Here is a 22776-nt window from a genome sequence, read left to right as displayed (position 1 = left end):
ATTTACCAGGATGTTGCCTGGAATGGAAAATAGGTCGTACAAGGATAGGTTGAGCGTGCTAGGCCTTTTCTCATTAGAACGGAGAAGGATGAGGGGTGACTTGATCGAGGTATATAAGATGATCGGGGAATAGATAGAGTAGACAATCAGAAACTTTTTCCCCGGGTACAACAGAGTGTTACAAGGGGACATAAATTTAAGGTGAAGGGTGGAAGGTATAGGGGGGATGTCAGGGATAGGTTCTTTACCCAGAGAGTGGTGGGGACATGGAATGTGTTGCCTGTGGGGGTGGCGAACTTTAAATGGCAATTGGATAGGTACATGGATGGGTGCTTAAGCTAGGACTAATGTTCGGCACAACATCGTGGGCCGAAGGACCTATTCTGTGCTGTATTGTTCTATGTTCTATTTCCAGACGTTTCGTTACCTTACTAGGTAACATCTTCAGTGGACCTTATGCGAAGCAATGCTAAAAATTCCTGCTTTCAGGAATGGAAAACATCTGGAAACGAACCTTTCAGCTCAGCGAGCAAACCTACATCCAAAACCTCAACCTGAGCTACAAATCTTCTCAAAACTCTATTTTAAATACTGAAATTTGAACTCAAACTGCAATGGTGGCATGTAAACATTTTCTCAGAATTTAGTCTAAACCTTGAGACTAGGATAAGTTGTGTAAGAGCTGGTACAATATTATAATCTAAAGGTACGTTTACCTTAGATTCTAGGGGATTGAATTTCACTGACATTATTGTAGCCATCAGCATTTTATATCATGCCACTGGTCTAACAGACACAGCCCTGCTGCTTGGAGCTGTGGGTACCTGGGGATCATGCAACTGTACTCCTAGCTCAGGTTCACAGATTTTTGCCTACTTTCAGTTTCATTTGCTGCCTATTTAGGTCCTGACCAGCTTTCAATAATTTCCAATTGGGGGGGGGGAAAAAGAGCCACATGATCAATACACAGGCAGAGCGCTCTTGAAGCACAGTGGTACTGTCCCTGCCGCTTGGCCAAAAAAATCATTGTTCAAGACCCACCCACCCCAGAAGTGTCATAACATGTCCAAATAGGTTGATTAAAAATCAAGAGATTAGACATGTTAAACTATTTCAGTTAGATCTGGCATAGTGATTATGATACAACCACCTGATAGCGACCAATCCAAGCTTATGCAGCAAGGAAACGAATTTCACCAGAGTGCATGACTTCACATTTGGTTTCTAACTTAACAGCTTCCATACCACACAAGAGTATGCTGTGGAAATTAAAAATTCGAGACTTCAACTCAAACAAGATCGATCTCTTAATTCAAGTATGTCATGAATTCCATGTCACTCATTTCCATCCATTTTTCCCCACTTGAAATCCAGTGTGTATAGTGCTCTGATTTAAGAAAAAAAAGCACAAGAATACATCAATTGTAAACAAATTTTATTGAACTTTCATCCAGATAAAATTGCACAAACATCAATTTTTAGGCTTTCAAAACACACAGGAATAAGTAGTGTTCCAGGTCAGTAAACCTCATTCTTTGGTGCAGAGGCTGGATCTTACAATGTAGAGGTAAATTATACAAAAGTGTGAAACAAAAAAAAAATTACCCGTCACCTTACTGTAAAGACAACCCCAAGAGGAATTTTCTTTTAAAACAAACACTTTTCTGGTAGTCTAGGACCCCAATTTCCCCTCTCCTTTAAGCAGTGGTAACCACCGATGAACATTAAATGCTGGGTTGTTGTACAACAGTAACTTAAACAATACTGCTCAGACATCTTTAAATACAGAAACAGGCTCCGTCATTTTGAGGCACTTGTCTAAGTTTGAGAAAAGGGCCTTTGACCACTTGCACCAGACATTTTAATGCTATCCCCTTAATCTAGAACAGACTACAAAGTTAAAATTAGCAAAGAAAAACAGAGGCAATAAGCAAAATCGCTACTTATACAACTCAATAGAACCTTTGATTTTACTGTAGTTCTGCCTCTAAAATAATTTGAGCCCAGAACTTGGTTTCACTGTTTTTAGAAAACAGCGAAAACTTCTTTAAGCTATATATTATGTCTTCTCAGCCAGGATTTCTGGATCTTGGACCAGACACTAAATTCTCAAGAATAAATTTTGAATAAAGTCTGCTTAACTAGTGGTTTGAAACCCAGTTTCACAATATATAAAAAAACAACTTAAGCACTTCATAAAATCAGTTCACAAAAACAATTTGTTTAAACAAACAGCACATCAGGTGCTCCCATTATCAACCAGAATCATATTTTGTCAATGGAAAAAAGTCAATAACTCCGCTGTCTACATTTTAACAACATCCAACATTTTAGTGAGGAACGGATTTATTAAATGTCTGATGACTCAGTTTTGAGTAAACTGGACTGGCTTAAATGGTCAAAACCTGCAAAACTTCAATTGCATCTGCTGGCAAGCTTAGAAAATCAACTCCAAGTGCCCGTGATCATCAGATTCTATTTTGCACACATGTACATGGATGACAAACCAAAATGGCCTAGAGTTCAACTGCTCCCAAACCTACCTTATCAGCTCCCTGCCCCCCCCCCACTCCACCACCTTCCAACTAACCAGAACAGCCCCTCCATCTCCACTTTTTCCAAAACCTCACTTGGCATGAAGAACAGAAGGGACGCCACATCAAGAACCTTAAGGGAAAACTCGAGACATCTGATCGAAAGCTTGCCCACTTACTAGCATCCATACACTTAAGCGAAAATATTTTAGAACAGTGAAAAAAGGATAAGTCACCATTGGGATTAGGTGGTTTACTTTGCATGTAAACAATTCTTCCATGTGTGAGAGGTAGAGATTTGGCCTGCCCTGTGATGCCATTAAATCAAGCTACATGACTATTCATAAAATGACCATTCAGCACAGCAGGGCCAGTGGGAAATATTCATTTGCAACTGAATTTTCCCAAGAGTTTCCTTTTGACGGAATTTAATAGAATAAGCCTGGGAGCACAAGGTCTTTCAAATGTGCAAATGACATTAAAACAAGGATAATTTCTATTAAGTTCAGAAGTTTGTTCAGATTATGGAATTTCTATTTTTGCAAAGTGTTTCTGGAGCTGCACTGCAGACACTTAACTGATGAACCCAACATACACTGAATGGGAGTTTGCTAAAACAAGTGACAACAGACTAGTAGGGGCTTTGTACAAACCATCATCCATAAACTTATTTGTTCAATGCCTATTTCGGCAGCTGATTCATGGGTGCATTAAAATCCCGCTATAAGACTGCACATTAGCCCCGGGTGCAAGCTCTTCACCCAATGGCGGGTGAGCCAATTGGGTTCCAACATGAGGTAGTTTGAAGCTGCCACAGAAAGAGGCACTGAGGTAGACAAAAACCATTACCTGACAAGGCACCAGAACCACATCTTGCACCCCAATTACCATTCAGAGATAGTAGGATCACTTCCCTGAGAATTATGTATCATTTTGACCCTACTCTCTGAATTAATTGGTTTCTTGGAATTCTGCAAGCTGATCGCTTGTTAAGGTTATTGGAGGTAAGGTACTGTGCCTGCTTAAACTTCAAGAATTGTGAACATTATCCATTAAGCACTTTGAGTGAACTCTCTGAATTTGCTTGTAAAGCTGTGTAAAGTTATTTTGTGAATACTCAAGCTAAAACAGACTTTGGGGATTTGTCCAGTTACAAAATTGGAAAAAAAGTGATGAGTTTTGAACACTGACCCACCCAATTCAAAATGCATAGAAAACTAAATCAAGATCTTAAGTCACCAATTGGATAGCAGGCACTTAAGCCAAATTGAAAATGATTAAAAAGGATGAATTTTTAAAACAAGAACTTCTCTCCTGGAATTAAGCTTTAACTTTACTTTTTTTTGCACCAAAAAGATAAAGTTTCAGATCAATACACTGCCTTAGAAAACTTCAAAGACCCATTATGATTTGAAGAAAACACTAAATATTAACTGATTACCTCATTATGAGCAACATGATCAAAAAGGTCATCACACGATAGATTAGCAAAGTTCACCAGGAGCCAGAAGGAAAAGAACTGGTTATCATAACCACATTTTTTTCTATCTAGCAGCCAGTGCAAAACCTACATATCAACAACCTCAAACAAAGTAAAAGATATTTTAAACAGTTTTAATTAAGGAAACACCCCATCTTTAAATAAGATTCAATTTGGTTGAGACTTATCTGCTATCCCAAAGGAACTCAATACAGTAATAACTGATTCATTTGGTTTGTAAAAATTGATACTTTTTTAAAGGTTGAATTTTTACTTTTAAAATGGTACCCCAAAGTGGGGTGACAACTGTGTGCTTGTATCTTTAAATTTGTGCTGAGGGAAAAATAATGGCTTCAAGAGATACATCTATGGCTGTACACCAAAAACTGTAACTGCATAAAACTCAAGAGCACAGCATTCAAATTACAGGAATTTTTTGTAGGTTTCAATCTAATTTTAAAGACAAAAGCCTATTTCATAGTTCAAAAAGGTGGAGAGATCAAATGTGCATTTCAAATTGATGGGTCCCTTAACTGGTTTGCATTAATCAATAACCACCGCTGACGAACTGTTTCCCGATGTGTAAAACAAAAGCCATTCTACACTACAACATCTAACCACGACATATTCAACTGACTGTCACAATTTGAAGCAGCACATTAGCCAGTTTCATCTTGAAAGCTAAACAGATTAATTAGGGAGCTTACAATAATGCAGAATATTAACATTTATAAACGGATACTGCTCTGCAAAAAATTGAATTTTTAATCTTAAGGTTAACCAAAAACAAGCACTTTTTTCCTCGGCTGGGACCTCAAATTTACATTAATGTTACCTCTCATTTCAGATTTCCCCATCATTTTACTGACTAACATGCCTCTTCCAACCTGCCAAGAACTAAAAAGTCTCGTTTCAACAAGCTCAGAGTAATGATAAAATTTGCATTAATTTGTCTGTTTTAATTAAATAGCAGCTCTTACACTTGAACCCAATCCATTGTGGTCCAGAATTAAGGTCCAGTTGCATTCAGAGGTCGGCCCAGTAGTTCATCCTTTTGCCTGATTTGGAAAGCTGGCCTAGGTGAGTTGATCTAAAATGAAGCCACACCAGTCTTTTGTTCAAATGAAGGAACCAAATGTGAAACCCCCCCAACCTTTTAAATACTTGGACCCATTTCCTTCCCAAAAGGCAACTGATCACACATTGTTAAAGGTGGAATGCATCACAGGTTGCAGACTTTTGCAAGCTGCAAACAATTGGCAGGTAAAAGGCTAAAAAAAGGAAATGGAAATGGGATTGTGCCTTCACTCTGATTACCAAACTAGCAAGGCAGGTAAACTAATGGAATACCTTAGGTATGATGAAACTGGCTCAGAGTTAAAATTACGCAATTTATGGCTATAAACCACAGATTTTGCAAAAATATTCAGTGTGGTTTCTGTAAAATGTCAGGTTTATATGCTGCGATTCCTAGACTGTAAAAATACTGTATTTTCTAAAATCTGTACTTAAGAGAAGGCTGTGAAGGAAATCATTTGCATAAACTTAATTTAAAATAGTTTTAAAGAGACATTGTCTCATTTCTAAACTAATTGGTCACTTTTGGGCTACAGGAAAAATGGAAGATTCAGAGATGGAAATAAATCCAAGGATTCTACCAACGTTCCTACGACTACAGCATATATATAGGTGTATATATTTCCTCAACTATCAGCTACAGCCAGAATCCTGGCAGAATATTAACATAACAGCACAGTTGCAATCAGCAATTATTGCCAGTCCTTATGGGTCTTCACAAGTGTTACTACTGCTCCAGCGCACGACATACAAACCATTACAATAATGCCCTTTAAAGAACTGACCTTTTTTCTGCTTGAGGGGCCAGGACAATATAAATCATTGCCTAAAACTCATCAGTAAAGAACTGGTTAACTCAATTTCATTTTACAGTTGTTTTGATGAGAAAACATGTTGATGTTTTTAAATGAAGCATAGAGGATTAAAAATCTCCCCACTTAGGAAACTTGGCATTGAGAACCAATTAGTTAGGTGGCCATTTCGGTTTATGGCATCTGTAACAGTGCGTGCGCATCCAAACAGTGGCACACCAAAACAGGACCAGTGGACTTTGCTCACCCTGAACTTGTTTTTCTGTAGATTCCCACCTAACAGGACTCTGATTAAACAAGACCCAAAGAAAAAGTCTAAATCAGCCAATTCACACTTCCAAAGCAAAGTAATACTGCCTCTGAAACCAAATACAGCCTACCATTTCAGTAGGAAATTGATTTTATGTAGGTACCTGAGCTAGCAGTTGAGGTAAATATAATTTGATTATCCCAGGTGCCTTTTATACTTTGATCTTCAGGGTATCAAATAGCATCCCAAATTTTCCTTACACAAATACCCCAAATAAACAAACACACAGAAGAACCCTCAGCAACTTCTATGTTCACCATTATGTGCATCAGGCCAAAGAACATTACAGCCCAAAAACAACAACAACAAAAAAAAAAAAGAGGTACTTAGTTTACATTCAGGTGGAGCGTGGGGCTACATTCAGAAGAGTGTAGGGCTAAACGTACGAGATATTCAATATCAAATAATCCCTGAAAACAAAATGTATGCAGGTAGGCAGCCAAAACTTTTCAGTCACCCACAAATGGCCATTTTTAGGCTACAGAAGAGGCCAATAGTCTTCCTACCTGAGAGATTTTTCTTTAAATAAAGCTACAGGACAATTTTAATACTAAGAAACAAGTCTTTGGATTCAGGTCATAAAGGCACCAATTGCCTGGACACATTTGCACAGTTCCATGGAAATATCCAAACATTAAGTCAGCCCAACATCTGCAGGCAGTGAGGTAGGTCTATATATTTATGTAGTTTTGAAGTAGTCTCACAGCTCACACTTTACCATCATGAGGTAGATGACTGCAGCACAGAAAAAAAAAACCTGTCTTCTCTAGGGAAAACAATTAAGACATTGTCCCTGAGCAACAATTCCACAATATAGAAAATCAAAGCACACAGCATTATTAAAACAAGAGGATACGATTGTTGCCAAAGTCGACGACTACTATCAGTCCATCTGGCATCAGGGCTATTCCGGATGGACGGTCCATCTGTCCAAAGCCACTGCCTTGGGTCCCGAACTTACACAGGAAATTGCCATTTGGTTCAAAGATCTGAATGCGATGGTTCCTGGAATCAGCTACAATGATGCGGCCTTCTTGGTCAATAGCTACACCCTGAGGTCGGAGGAACTGACCGTTACTGGTGCCTTCAGAGCCAAGGAAACGTGCAGACTGGAAGTCAGGATGGATTACCAGCAGCCGGTGGTTGTTGAAATCTGTAACCACAAGGTGTCCTTCATGGTTAAAGGCCACTCCACGAGGAGAATCAAAGTGCTTCCACAATGCTCCCTCAAAGCCATATTTACTTACAAAATTTCCATCTGGGCCAAAAAGCTGAACTCTATGATTACGAGTGTCAGACACTAGGATCTTTCCATCAGTATTGACTGCAACATCCCATGGGTAGTTGAACTGGCCATTCTTGCTTCCTTTCTCCCCAAATTTAAGGATAAACTGTCCCTCAAAGGTGAACACCTGAATGCGGTGATTGTCCTTATCAGCCACTACGATTCGACAATTCTGATCACAGGCAACTCCAGCAGGACGATCAAACTGTCCAGGCCTGGCTCCTGCTGTCCCAAACTTGTGGTGATAGGTTCCGCTTGGTGTGAACACCTGAACACGGTTGTTGCTACGATCAGCGATGATAATGTAGCCTTCTTTGTTGACACAGACACCCCATGGTCGGCAAAGCTGTCCATCTTCATCCCCTTCTCCTCCAAAGGAGCAGATTGGAAGCCCAATTCCAGAGTAATTGCGACCTGCTTTGACAATTACTCGAAAAGGGCTGTTCTCAATATGCTGACCACGAATTGTCACTGAGACTACATGCTCTCCTTCCAGATGCGGGGAATAACTAACTGTGTAGGTGCCGTCATGATGATCAAGAACATCAGCACGAAAGAGACAGCCATCAGGACCCATGATAACAACCACTACCAAGTCACCACCAGACGATCTTCCTTCACCAGTGTGATCCTTTGTGATTACAGTGAAACTGCTCATTTTCCCACGTAATGCCCGTTTCAATCCTTCACCAGTTGCTGTAGATATTGGAGCATATGCACTGCTACTAATTATGCCCAGTGACTTGATGGCTTTGTACAGTACACCATCGGGTGGAATGAACGAAAGGGTGTCGTCGTCTTGAGGTTGTAGGAGATTCCGAAGTTTCTTCAAGTCTTGGATTTGGACAAACATTTGTTCTTTTGCCAAGAGAACATCCACATCACGCCCGTCCAATAAGGCTTTCTGAACACAATCTATAGTGCTTTCCAGCCTGGTTAAATTCTCACGCAGTGCTTCCACCTGAAGGTGCAGGGTTTTGGCCTTCATCTGCCGGATCTTTTCAACCTGTTCACATGGAAATTAAGGAAATTTTATTTGAAGTGCTGCACATTATTTTAGTGATTTCACCAACTACAAACAAGCAACTTTGACCACCCATCCTGTTTTTTCACCTCTGTGGCAAAACTCTTACTATGGAATAGTCTCAATTTCTTTACACACAAAACACAAAATAATACATTTTATCGAAAACACAGAGCCAAGTTTCAAATGTCAGACCATAGTAAAACAGCTAAATTAAAATAGAGTTCTAAATTCTCAACATTAAATCACAGTTTTATGTTATTGTCACTAGAGACACCTTACTGTGCATAAAATGGGTGCAGCAATGACATGTCAGAATACTTAACAGTCTGGAACACCCAGTTTCAAAACAGACTATATAAAATTGAATTTTAAATTACTTCGAATATTAATACTTCTGCAAATACTAATGCAACACCTCCCAGCAAATGTCAACTTCAAAATTGAGCTAACCTGTATCTCTTCCTCAACAAGTTCGCAAACTTGAGTTTCAAGACAAATTCCATGGATGCAATTTCATGTGGTCTCAAGTATTCCACTATTTTTAAAAATGGTTTGTATAATGTATATTAAAATGCCACCCAACAGTACTTAGATCATTCGCGTTCTACTAGTGAAATGTTCTAACGCCACACTTGTGAAGAATGATCAATTACATAACACTGCTTACGTAATCTGGGCTATTACACTTTCTCCTCCCCCTCCTTTTCTCTATCTGAACTGTTGATTTAATAAATGAAATGCAGTTTCAAAAACTATTAATCTAGATTTGTGAACCCCATTTTTAAAAGTGTTTTCTGCTGTTCTCCCAAAGAATATCATCTTCCTCTACTACAATTCCAAGAACCTCCAATACATCACTCAAATTGCCATTCAATTTAATCCTTGCAAATGCAATGGATGCAATCTCCTGCTGTGATTCTTCCACCCTCCATCTAGTGAACCTTTGCCATAATGCCTCCATGCAAATACATTCTTTACTTAGATAATGAGGCCAAAACTGTACACAGTATTCAGAGTGCGGTCTGACTAGCGCCTTGTATAGTTTAGCAAAACTTCCCATTTTTATACTTCATTCTCTTTACAAGAGGGCCAACATTCAATTTGTCATCTTAACCTTTTGCAATTTATGCTTGAGAACTGCCAAATACTTCTGTGCTGCCCCATCTACAATCTCTCTCCATTGAAATACTCAGGTGCTCCTCTTCCTGCCAGGAGTTGGCTGACTTCTGGCCATCTTCCATGCTGTAAATTTCTACTATCTAACTATAGGCCAATTAGTTTAACATTAATGGCCAAGAATGAAGTTATATTCAAAGAAACATGGGTTTTAGGAACCTTTAAAAGCAGATCACGTCTAAACTAAGAGTTCTCTGAATAAGGGAGGCTGGAGTGGTCGGCCTGATTCAAATCCTTACTCCTATCCTTCCTCCCCATTTGAGGATCATTTGTTGTTTTTGTTTTAATGACTGGGGTACTTAACAAAAAAAACAGGATCTTATTTGGAAAGCTTTCAAGATGGCAGAACAAGCAGCTGGCTAACAAGCCAAATGAGAAACCTCCATTTTGTAAATAGGAACAATGCATTTAAAAATGCAGTGATGCTATATTTAGAAATCTCAGGTTTGACTTCAGCTGGAATGTTCAGGCGCTGGAGAAGGCAGAGATGATGTTTACCGGAATAATTACAAAGAGAGATTGAAAAAGCTGTAATTAGTTTAGGACCCAGAGATGTTCAAAATTAGAAGCATTTTGACAATCAAAAACAAGCCCAAGAAATTTCCCCATGCAAATTAGGTTGAAAACCAAATGACAATTTTTACAAATTTTGAAAAAGAACAAACTTTTCTTCAAAAGGTTAGAACCTGGAGTAGAAGGGTGGTTATATCAGATTCCTTGGAAGCTTTCACAAAGAAACTAAAATGCGTTCACACAGAGTTAGATACAGAGGCATGGGATAAAATGCTAAGGGAAACTCGCTCAAACTAATTTGGACAGTTGTCACAAGTGTAACAAACAAAATTACCTTCTACATTAAGATTCCATCCCATTTAAATCTGCATCTTGAGCAGGTGTTAGATTCCAAGATTTGTTTACGAGAGAAAAGCTTCCCAGTATAGCATCAACATCAATACAATCAAGAACAGATTTAAGTGGTCATTCATCTGATTCCATGCTCTTCATGACTACAGGAGAGTCAAAGCAATTCAAGACAATTCTCTGATGTCATTTGAGGGAGACCACTACTTCTTTTCCCACAACCCATTGCCAGTGCAGGAACTCAAAGATAACGTGCACATTGTATTTGACGCTGCCAGCCATTGTTCAGGCTAACGACAGACTAGAGTCAGTCTGGGTTTCAAAATCAGTTCAGATGTAGTACAACACCTAGCCCCATTGTGCAAGATACTGTTGTCCCTTCACACTCACTGTGTCAAACTCTTGGAACTCCTTTCCTAACAGCACTGGGAGGTATCCTTACACTCCAAGGACTGTAATGCTGCAAGGCAGCAGCTCACTACTACTTTCTCCAAAGCAACTAGGGATGAGCAATGAAGGCTGACCTAGCCAGTATTGCCCACGCCCTAAGAATGAATTAAACAAAAACAGCCCCAAAGTAACAACTAAACCAACAGACAAAGCATGACATAAAAGTGCATTGCAGCACAAATCAGGACAGGATGGGGTGGGGATGAAGCGGCAAAAAGAAAATTTGGTTTCCACGTGAACACTGAGCATTGGACACAAACAGAGATGCATCACGTTTTTCATTAAACTTCTCACAGCAAGCTGTAAAGAGAGTGTCTGACATTCACTGCTTAGTCTTGAGGTTGAGGCAGAAACCCTCAGCTCATTCAAGAGGAACCTGGTTCTTCACCTGAAAGCTCTGTAGCCTGCAAGGCAATGGACCAAGTGCTAGAAAGGGGTAAAGAATGTATAGTTAGTTTATTATCACAGCTCAAACGTGATGGACTAAGTTGCCTCTTCTTGTGCCAGACCTTTTCAATGCTTCTCGAAGTAACTCACCTTTCTCAACAGGTCACACTCACGTTCCTCGAGAGCCTTCTTATGCCGTGAAGTAACTGCTTTGACTTCTGATCGAATCACTTGAGCTTTCATCTCTACTTGTTCCACCATAGCTCTGACTTTCTCTATACTGAGCTGTTTTTTTTTGGGGTCAGGAGGAGGAAAAGAATAGAAACATAATGAACCACAGATATCTTCCAATCTGTCTGCACAAAAACCCAATTTTCCCATGACTGCTATAGCACTGGAGGTCAATGTCTTTATATTTTTAAAGCTTCCCATAGCCAACTTTTATTGTTATACTGTGTTAATGCAAGGAGAGACAGCTTTTGTATGGGAACACTGGATAATGGGAATTGTTAAGCCATTTGAAGATTTGTAAAGGGGTTGAAGGAATTACACCAAGTTACAGATTTAGGAATTACGCAGAAATCTACATCTTCAGCAACATTGTGCCTTGTGCTGACAGATCCTAAAGAATAGGGATCAAAAATAGTAACTGAAATTTTGCCCTTCACTAACCCAGGGTAATGCAGCCAGCTGTAGCACCCCACTGCAACACAAGGGATCAGCCTGTATGACTCAATTTTCACAGATTTAACCAGCTGCATCATTATGTCATCTGTACACAAATGTTCTAACATGGACAGTTGCTGCATTAATCTATCATACAACATTAACAAGAAATTTCTACTGCAACAGGAGCTGAGAGTTACTAATGCAGAAATATTCAACCAGTCAAATTTAATTCCCAGACTACTTGACACCCAACTAAATTTTCAACATAAGCTGCAGCAGGGAAAGGAGCTGCTCAGAATGAACAGCAAAAGGATCAAATTCACTTTGGATTAGCCAGCTAGAAATCTCTATGTTCAGTGTTAACAGCTTGAAGGAGGGAACAGGTTGATTATCTCATTTTACAACAATCTGAAGTGTTTATTTTTAATCTAAATGGTTCAAATAACAAGCAGGAATGTTTGTGCACTGTGGCTCAGTTAAGTACCATTTGGAAAAACATTTCAGCAATTATCAAGGTCTCACTATTGTCATTTGGAACACTATTTCAGCACAGAAGCTTTCTTCCCATTTGAGATATCAAAAATCTAAACTTATTGCTTAAATCACATTCAAGAAATATTCCCAAAGCAGATTTATTAGCTGCATCACTCAAGTCCCTCCAATTCACTTCAGTAAAGTAGAACATCAAGGTATCTACAGTCAAGATAAGTTTAAAAATATAAATTGAGCTGCTTTCCCTTCCTGATTGAAATGCTAATTTGATAGCATGGTCACAGGTATTGGTGAACTGAACCCAATTCAGGAAGCAAACATTCAGATTTTCAAAGTTCTTCAGTTTTTGAATATTTTGGTTGGTAACACAATTAAGTGCAACTCCAACACAAACAACCCACATTATTAAACCCAGAACATGGTGTTCCTTGGTGTTGTTTGCTCCTTGTATGGGAAAATTAATGGGAAAGTACCACCAAAGAGCCAGAATGACAACTACAGTTACTTCAGCAGATAATACATGTACACCTGAGCAGTAGAGTGTTGCATTGTTGGAGATGCCCCCTTTCAGTGAGATAGTTAATTGAGGCATTTGCTTGGCCACGCTGATGTTACCCAGTGCCCAGGTCAGTGGCTAACCCTCAAATCAGTATTACATTAGATTATATGTTCTTACATAATTCAACATCTCTATTTTCAAACTTCCCAAACAACCAAGTTTAACAGACAATTTCCTTTACTATTCTTCATTGTATAATAATTTATTTTTCAGAAGAGTGTGTCACAAACAGGATTGACGCAAAGAGTCATGAAAGAAAAGACAGTAGCAACATGGATACAATGTTAGCTGAGTGGCAGGAAACATCAAGGGCCAATGGTCCTATTTCAGACTGAGGAAAGTATATAGTGAGCAAGAACTTCAAACACATTTTGATGCAACTGCAACCTTTATACAACCCTTTATATTCTTTATCTATTATAAATTTTGGGCAATTCTCATGACAGAAGGGAAACACCTCTTATTTTGCATGGACAGTGCATCTTCGAAGGTGCATTTGTTTCAAAGGTCCAATAGTTTGTCATTTAGATCAAACTATAGCTTCTTCGAAGACAGAGTGCAAACTTAAAATATTCAATTTATCCAAAGTTGACAAACTATTGGACCTTTGAAACAAATGCAAAAACAGGCAGGAAGATATCAAATTACTTTTGTTTTGAGTTTATTTTCTAATTTTTTCATTAAAAACAGCTGAAGCCTAGCTTAATTTTGACTGCATTTCTAGTCCTTGGTGGATTAACCATCTTTTAAAGTGATGAAAATGAATTACTGAAATCTACAACATCAACAAATTGATCCCTTTCAATGTGTGCAGAAAATTTCAAAATTTCAAGCATATTTCTTTTCCAACAGTTCAGCAACTTGTTTGCAATAGCATTTTCAGAGCGCAATGCAAGTAATTTCAAAAACCACAAGCCCCTGTGGAGTTTAGAATGTACAGCATCAAGCTAGAAGCAGAATTTGAGCATTTACACAAAATGATAGATCATATTCCAAGTATTTGTGGGCAGAGAAGAATTGTCCCACAGCTTAAGGTCAACATCAGTCACTTTATTTAAAGGGAACTAACAAGAAATAGGAGCGGACAATGCAGCACCTAGAGCCTCCTTTGTCATCCATTAAATTCATGGCTTAACTTTTGCCTATTCCACAGGTCTACCCCATCCTCATATTTCTCAATTTCCTTGGTGTCCAAAAATTCAATGCATCATCCAGAGAGCTGCCTAACAGCCTGGTTCTGCATAGCCTCAAGTGATAGTATGCATAGTTTAGAATCAAAAGGGCATTACACGCCAATGCAATAGGATTTATTTAAAACACAGGCTAGCAGTGCACAGAATTGGAATAGTGAAGACAGCTGCCCACACAGTGCTGAGTCAACAGCAGAATTGCATAGTTAATAATGCAGACATGTAATATCTAAATCTAAAATAGTTGCAATTCCAGAAACAAACATGTCAAGGAACTATGCCGCTACTAGACAATTCTCTCCTGACAGAAGAGGCAATGCAAGCTTTGTTTTTTTAAAAAAAGAGAAAACAATTGGAAAACCAGCACACAGGAAGGAATACTACTCCCAACATTTTGTGAAGTCCTCTTTTACCACCCAAGTCAATTAATTTTATCAATTGATCTTCAGAAGTTGATTTAAACAAAAAGCAGAAAGCCTAAAAATTTTTTTTAAAGTTAGAGAGAGACATCAAACCAAATTAAAAATCAAGCTCACGATCAATGGATGCATACATATGGCCAGGGTTAAGGGATAAACTTTAAAAATTAAATTGAAAATAAAAAATAAAATTGTACTTTCTTATAGATTTCTAATTTCTTACAGACTAGAGTTCTTTACTCAGAATATTCAACAATTCAATAACTGGAGAGAAACGAGAGAGCGCAAAATAAAAGACAGATGAATGCAGAAGCTTCCAGCATTACACTTTCTCCTGCCAAACTCAAAGTCTTTAATAAACAGTCACTGTGGTTGGCTGATTAGCACCATTCCTCCCATGATCAATTCAACATCCAATCAACTGCCAGTCTTGTGCACAGCAACCACAGTCAGTTCATCTACAATGCCTTTAGATCAGTAAATAATTTGCATTTTATTCCAGGCCAGTTCAAACAGAGCTCTTGTTTTTGCTCTGTTCTTTCTTAAAAACAAGCTGCTGTTCAAAGTTCAATCCTCATTCTCAACCCTGTTCCAAACCAAAAAGAGATAAATACAAAAAGTGACAGTCTCTACAGAGCACAGGATGGAAGTATATTCTGATGGGCATTTGAGCTACCAGAATTGGGCTTGAGAAAAAAAAATACCCTTATCATTGTCAGTAAGCTTTAACACTGTGCTCTCTAGAGAATATCTTAACCGTGCACCAAATGGCCATTTAAAACAAGCTATCAGTATTCATAACTCTCAAACACTTACCATTAAACCACTTTTCTCTGGATCATAGATAGGAGTGTCGAGGGCTGTTGACCCAGTCAAGAATGGGGCACCAAATCTCTAAGAACACGTATTAACTCAGGATGTGAACATCACCATCTCAACTATAATCCGTAATATGTCATTTCAACCAGAGCCTAGCGGGGTGCCAACTTTTAACTCAGCCTGAGAACATTCCACTTTGCAGTGACTAAACACTCAAAAACTACATAGAGACTAAATGAAATAATCCATTAGATTTAATTGAAAGCCTGTCTTTTTTCAACAGTAATGTTAGTGTCTTATTTTGACCAGTTACAGATCTCGAGAGAGTACAACAATTACCAAATACTAAATTTGACTAGGAGGTCCTAAAGAAAACTTCATCTCAGGTGTAGAATGCACGACTTTTTTAAAAAGTTCTTTCATGACATCTCATCAGGTCACCAGAGCAAGCATTTACTGCTCATCCCTAATTACTTCAAGGAGGTGGCAAGTTGCTTTCTTGGACCACTACACTCCATTTGGTGTTAAGTACATCCACATTACTAGTAGAAGAGACAAATCTGAATGAGGTAATGAAACAAGGGGCTGGAAAAAACGCAGGTCTGGGAGAATCAGAAGTTAACATTTGAGCCTCCAAACCTGCATTTCTCGAGCACTTCTGTATTCATTTCAAATTTCCATAGTCCATTGTATTTTACTCTTTTGAAAATAGTTCAACAAGGATCAGCAAATAGCCACATTCCCATTATGATACCACTTAAAGGTCAAAAGCTTTCCTTCCAATGTGAACCTCAAGCACGTAATCTTAGCCTTATGTTATCAATCAGTAGTGTAGGAGATGATAGTGCTGAAACATCATAGGAGTAAATACTCTAAATCAACAACAGAAAATTCAACTGTCCAGCAATAGGTCTGATCAATTCCAGGTCACAAGCTAAACATGAAACTGCAGCCCCCATGTTGGGGGAGAAATGGAAGGGGTGTTTTGGGGGGGGGCGAGAAAGAGAAACAGAAAGGGGGGCAGAGAGAAGAGAGAAAGGGATGGGTGGGGTGGAAGAGAGAAGGCAGGTTTGCAACATGGTTTTTGTTAAAAAATAAAGATCCTAATGTGGTAATTTATTACATTCAGGTTTAAACAGGCAAGTTTTGATTTGTTTCCCTCCCAATCTTAACAGTCATGCAATCCTGCTGACACACAGGTCATGACCAACTCACTCACTTTATTGCTTCAAGTCCTATCCCACACAAATCCTTTCAGTTGATTGTCGACTCATGACTAACCCAGAAATTCCATAGCACTATGTTCCATCTGAGCTGCTCATCAAAAGGTCTAGGTTTAAATCAAGGGAATTTAATGTTAAGCCAACTGCCGACGTTTGTCTGCTGTAAGTTGTTCATTAAAAGCAGGTAAGAAGAGTGAGATCCATTTTAAGAATGATGGCCTATACAGAGCTGGGTGAGATTGCCGTGTATTCATTCCAAGCATAACAATCAAATTAGGTTCAAATAATCAATGCAGCCATCAAGAAAAAAAGCTTCCTCCTTCTGGTGTTCATGCACACAGCTCCTAATGTGCAGAATTTTATGTATTTAACATTGTGTTTCAAACCAATTTTCTAAAAATCAACCAACACTACATTTCACAGCAAGGGAGTCTAATTTAAAATAACAAACTGCACACTATCTGCCTAACTACTGCTATAAGGAATGTCTCATCTGGTTCCAGTATACTTTTTTTCTAGTTTTCCTCCCACAAGAGGAGGACAAAGTAGATGCTTTGATACACAAATGAGACACGCATCCAGTAAGCCACACACCAGTTACAGATCACCTTAGCATGTTTGCTTTCAAACGTTATCCCAGTTCTAAAATGTAGAACGATTGATGGTCTGAGTGTAATTACATAGCATGACAACACAACCACAGACCTAGGAAATGATCCTAAAAGGATTAAACGCTGTCAGCCAACATAGCAATGTGGCTCCTATAAAATCATATCCAAAGCCACAACTTTTCACTTTGAAGCCAAGGATAGAAATCTTGAGGTGGCTTTGATTCAGTTGCTTTATGATTCAAGTCCGTATGAAAGGGGCTCAGGCTCCAGGTCACAGGACCTTGCAAATGAAAAACAGGCTGGTGCCAATCACCACATGAGCAAATACTTGCGTCTTTATTTATTATTTTAATTGTTTTAATTCACCATAACACATTCACAATCACAAACATGGTCAAAAGTTGGCTTACTGCTCACCAGTGAGAAAGAGACTTCTTTGTGGATAGCTGTTGATCTAATATTGCACTCAAACACGGTGGCTCAGCAGTTAGCATTGCTGCCTCTCAGCACCAGGAACCCAGATTTGATTCCATCCTTGGGCGACTGTCTGTGGAGTTTGCACGTTCTCCCAGTGTCTGCATGGGTTTCCTCCGAGTATTCCGGTTTCCCCCCACATTCCAAAGATGTGCAGGTCAGGTGAATTGGCCGTGCTAAATTGTCCATGGTTGTTAGGAGCATTAATCAGTCAGAGGGGGGTGGGTTACTCTTTGGAGGGTCAGTGTGGACTTGCTGGGCCGAAGGGCCTTTTTCCACACTGTAGCGGATCTAATCTAAGAAAAATCTAATCTGTTAGAGTCAGAGATGTACAGCATGAAAACACACCCTTCGGTCCGACCCGTCCATGCCGACCAGATATCCCAATCCAATCTAGTCCCACCTGCCAGCACCCGACCCATATCCCTCCAAACCCTTACTTTTCATATACCCACCCAAATGTCTCTTAAATGTTGCAATTATATCAGCCTCCACCACTTCCTCTGGCAGCTCATTCCATACACACACCACCCTCTGCGTGAAAAAGGTGCCCCTTAGGTCTCTTTTATATCTTTCCCCCCTCACCCTAAACCTATGCCCTCTAGTTCTGGACTCCCCGACCCCAGGGAAAAGACTTTGCCTATTTACCCTATCCATGCCCCTCTTAATTTTGTAAACCTCTATAAGGTCACCCCTCAGCCTCCGACGCTCCATCAAAAACAGCGGCAGCCTGTTCAGCCTCTTGTAGCAGTTTGTAGCTTTCCATGGATACTGGCAACGGTCAGAAAAAAATGGAGCAAGATACTGGCTTTGATTGACAGTTGTATCATAGACTTTGGAGATGGGGACACAATCACAGAAAGCTTGTGGTCAGGGGATTCAGAATCTCAGAACTGATACAACCAGAAAGCTACTGAATTCATCAGGCCTGCAGTTTTAGTGCCATCCCTCTGCTTTCTCCCTGTAACCATGCACATTCTCTTTTCCAGTAGCAGTCTCATATTCCTTTGAATGTCTCCACCACAGCCAGCGTATTCCAGATCCTAACTATACACAAATGTTTCTTCACATTTTTGCTTCCATTTCAGATTACTTTTAAGTCTGCATCCTCTGTCTATCCTTTCATAGACGCAACATTTCCTCTTCATCTACGCAGTCTGATTTTGAATACTTCAATCTGACCTCCTCTCTGCCTTCCATTCTCCACGGAGAATAGCCTCAGATTTACAAAACTAATCTGCATAAATGAAATTCCTTTCCTCTGAAGCATTCTCATAAACCCCTTGTGCATTCGCTTCAATGCAACACAGCCTTCAAGTGTAACACCCAGATATGAATACAATTCTCCAGAGGCCAAACTAATGACTGCAGAAGCTCAACATAACCTTTCTCTTCTTAACTATGCCTTATTAATAAAGCCTCAGGTACTGCTGCATTAACTGTTCTCTCACACCTGTACTGCCATTTTTAATGTATGCACTTGTATGGCCTCTGCTCCTGTATCCCCTTTGGAGTCACCTTTTTTGAAGTCATGCATGGTCTTCACCTCTCCTTTCACTGCATTGAATTTTATCTGCCACTTGGCTGCCCACTTGCCTATGTCATTTTGAGGTTCTGCACTTCAGTTTACAACACTTCAAAGTTCTGCATTTTCCATGCATGCTGAAATTGCGCTATTGACTTCAAGCTGCAGAATGTTGTCCAACCTGCCAGAGAAAATTAGAATTCCTAGATAATGGCACAAATGATAATAAGCCATTGAATATAGTTTCACGTTTCAGCAGCAGATTGGGAAAGTCTCTGAAAACTATTTGTATTTCACCTACAGTGAGAGCTTCAACATCATGTAGAACACTCAATCTGTGCTAATCAGAAGAGACTGGTTGATTCTGAGCCTGTATTACACAGTAGAAGGGAAGAAATGATAAAAATCACAACAAAGTTATAATCCAACAGGTTTAATTGGAAGCACTAGCTTTCATAGCACTGCTCCTTCATCAGGTGGTTGTGGAGTATACAATTGTAAGAGACAGAATTTATAGCAAAAGTTTACTGTGATGTAACTGTAATTATACGTGGAAAAATACCTTGATCATTTGTTAAGTGTCTCATCTGTTAGAATTGCTAATGATCGTTTCACTTCCATATGTAAATTGCAAAACTTTTTTTCAAAGTTACATTCTCAGGTTAACTGTAACAATTGGTGTCAGCCAGATAAGATGTTGAAGGTGTTAGCCCAGTGTTCTGTTGTCTGAGCCATAATGTTTAGACTGATTCTAATCTAAAAAAACGAGTTAAGAGTATAATTAACACTGCAAGTACAAATTCACCTCACAAATGCGTATGTGTGCATGCAGGTGTGAGTGTGCACACGTGTGTGTCTGTCTATCTGGGATGGGGGGTTGAGAGCGTCTGAGAGAGTGTGCGCTTGTCTCTTAGGAAGAGGAAACAAAAGGTGGTATTTTATTTTACACATCAAGGACAGCACTACTTTTATGGTTTATCTTGTGTAAATAAAACCAATGATTATTCATTTTGCTAAAACGTATATTCAGTCCACTTCAAACAAGAGCATTGTATGACCCATTCCAGTGGCTAGTGTACAAAGTAAGGTTCCTGAGTAATGATCCCTTGGTCTTACCATTATTTATCCAAATAAATAGATAATAAAGATTGCATGTTGGATCATTAAGCAGGTGATGGTTCTGTTGTTTGCATGCGACTGTTAAACCTGAACTGTAGAAAATATCAAGATTAAGATCTAAAAACACGAGTCTTTGATTACTATGTAGCAGCCTTTTTAAAAATACACTTACTCACACCAGGCTTGGCTCTGACAACACCCCATAACAACAGTTAACATATTCTGTCCATGTTCATGTGTTAGGTCACTGTAGAAGTGTACAGGAAAGCAAATGCCATTCATGGAACTAGAAAGCAGATTCCATTTTGGGAACTATACCCAGCAGGAAAAGGGAAGTTGAAAGTGACCTAAAATGAATGTCATTTCTTCAATCAAAGCTTCTTTGAAGGGCTGATATACTTCGGCAAAATGCCAGGGAAATGCAGATGTCGAAACCAGATCGGGTTAAGGGTTCAGTCTGATTTGCAGACATTACAATGTCAACTTCTCTGGTCAGATTGAGTACAGATTTTTAAGAAAAAGGAGATAGTAGTGGCAAATTTAAGACAAAATCAAAAGATAACAAATTCCACTCAATTTATAACTCATCTTTTTAAGCATCAGTTTGATTAGAGCCAGTATGATTGAGAAGCAAAGAAAATTTTCCATTTCAGTGGAGGCTGCTGAAACCGATAACTAATCAAATACATTTAATTGCTAATACTTGGAAGTTGCAGATTTCCCAACTTTTTTTAAAAAACAAATTGACTGTATAGCTAGAAAGAAATTAATTACAGGGAGATATGAAAAGGCATTATGTCCCATGAGGGCCCTTAAGAATTACTTAGGCAAAGTTCTCCGTTTTATTTCACTCCAAAGCAGAGTCTGCTCCCACACTACCAAAGAAAAAGTACATTTCTTGGACTTGCTATTCAACTCCCAAACTGCAGTTGATTCATATTAAAAACACGGTGACTCATCAAATCATGGGAGTTTACAGCCATATTACCACAAGAAAACAATTAACCACACTCAAAGATACTGAATTTTATTTTTATATATTATATACACACACGATTACAAAGCTGCATTTATCACAACGAAAGAATAGAGAGTGGATATATTCAACTTGTCCAATTAGCTGAGATTACAGTGAAAGCAGAGGCACTTTTGACTAAACAAGTTCAATTCAATCCTCAAATAGATTAACGTTCACTAAATACCATGAACCCTTGACTGGAAGTTTCCTTTCCAAGTAGTCTCAGGACAATCCAAAGTTAGCAATTAATTGCTGCCCCAACTTATTCAGCATAGAAATCAAACAAGACACTTCGCAATTTGTGCAGCTCAGTACAGAGGGGAGGGAGGAAGGGAGGGGGTAGAGGATGAATGGAAAGAGTATATTTGAAAATGTGTTATCAGAATTTTGTTGGACAAAGGATGCAGATTTCAACATATAAAGTACAGCTTTCTAGGGTCTAGTAGCTCTCAACTTGGTGAGAAACTACCATATTGTCACTCAGCTGCACAGAAATAAAGGGTGTTGGTTCAAATGGAGTAGCCGAAAACAAAACAAAATCAAGCACTAAAAACATGACTTATCTTTCAGCATTCGCCTTAAATTGAACCTCTTAGGAGATTCTATAAGTCAGCACATAATCTAACGATTCAAAAGGGTGAAATAGGCTTTCCAAGCCAAAAAGAAATTGAAAAGAGGATAACAAAACCAAGCCTGGAAAGAACTTAATGACTAGTTACAAATTTGGGAATCAGCAACAGAGTAGTGGTAACAACCCCACTCACTTATAATAGCTCTGGTCCCAACCAAATAGGCATACATGTACATTTTCTACACCTACCCTGGTTCACAACAGGTCTGGAACAATGATCAGAATTTAGATGCAGAGAAGTGTCAACTTCTCACAAGGTGATTTTAAACAGTTTTAAATCTTGCACTTGCATGCTACATTTTCTGCTTGTCCTAATGTATATTTATAACACTGTCTTCATCATTAACTACAGCAGCATGTTCAGTGGTCAAATAGACAGTACACCAGGGTTTCATGCTCTAACTAGTAACCATTGGTGGAACGACACACTAACTTGGCTTTTTAAAGAAAAGACCAGGGTCCTACATAATGCCCCGAAACTCACCAGAATGAAATAATCTCCCAAACATGCAAGGCATCACAAAGTTACTACCCGCAAGGGACAGGGTATCACTCTAGGGCTTAACTTCAGGGAAGGAGACAAGAATGCTAGTATTTAAAAGCACTACAATGCTAATAGTTCATTGCC

The 22776-nt window shown here is 39.0% G+C and overlaps 1 protein-coding gene across 1 annotated transcript in view; it reads right to left on the bottom strand.

The window, feature by feature from the left end:
* Positions 1 to 1418: 1418 nt before the first annotated feature.
* Positions 1419 to 22776, bottom strand: part of trim71 (tripartite motif containing 71, E3 ubiquitin protein ligase) — a 41459-nt gene continuing 20101 nt past the window's right edge. Inside the window, exons 3-4 of the mRNA XM_043707320.1 lie at positions 11550 to 11684; positions 1419 to 8504 (exon numbers count right to left, since the gene is read on the bottom strand). Coding sequence (XP_043563255.1) covers positions 7053 to 8504; positions 11550 to 11684 — 1587 coding nt within the window. The 3' untranslated portion in view covers positions 1419 to 7052. The remainder of the gene's footprint in view (positions 8505 to 11549; positions 11685 to 22776) is intronic.

This window comes from Chiloscyllium plagiosum, chromosome 17 (genome assembly GCF_004010195.1).
Source record: "Chiloscyllium plagiosum isolate BGI_BamShark_2017 chromosome 17, ASM401019v2, whole genome shotgun sequence".
In the NCBI taxonomy this organism is placed as follows: Eukaryota; Metazoa; Chordata; class Chondrichthyes; order Orectolobiformes; family Hemiscylliidae; genus Chiloscyllium; species Chiloscyllium plagiosum.
Note: the sequence above shows the minus strand (reverse complement) of the source record. Positions and strands in the feature narration are given on the sequence as shown.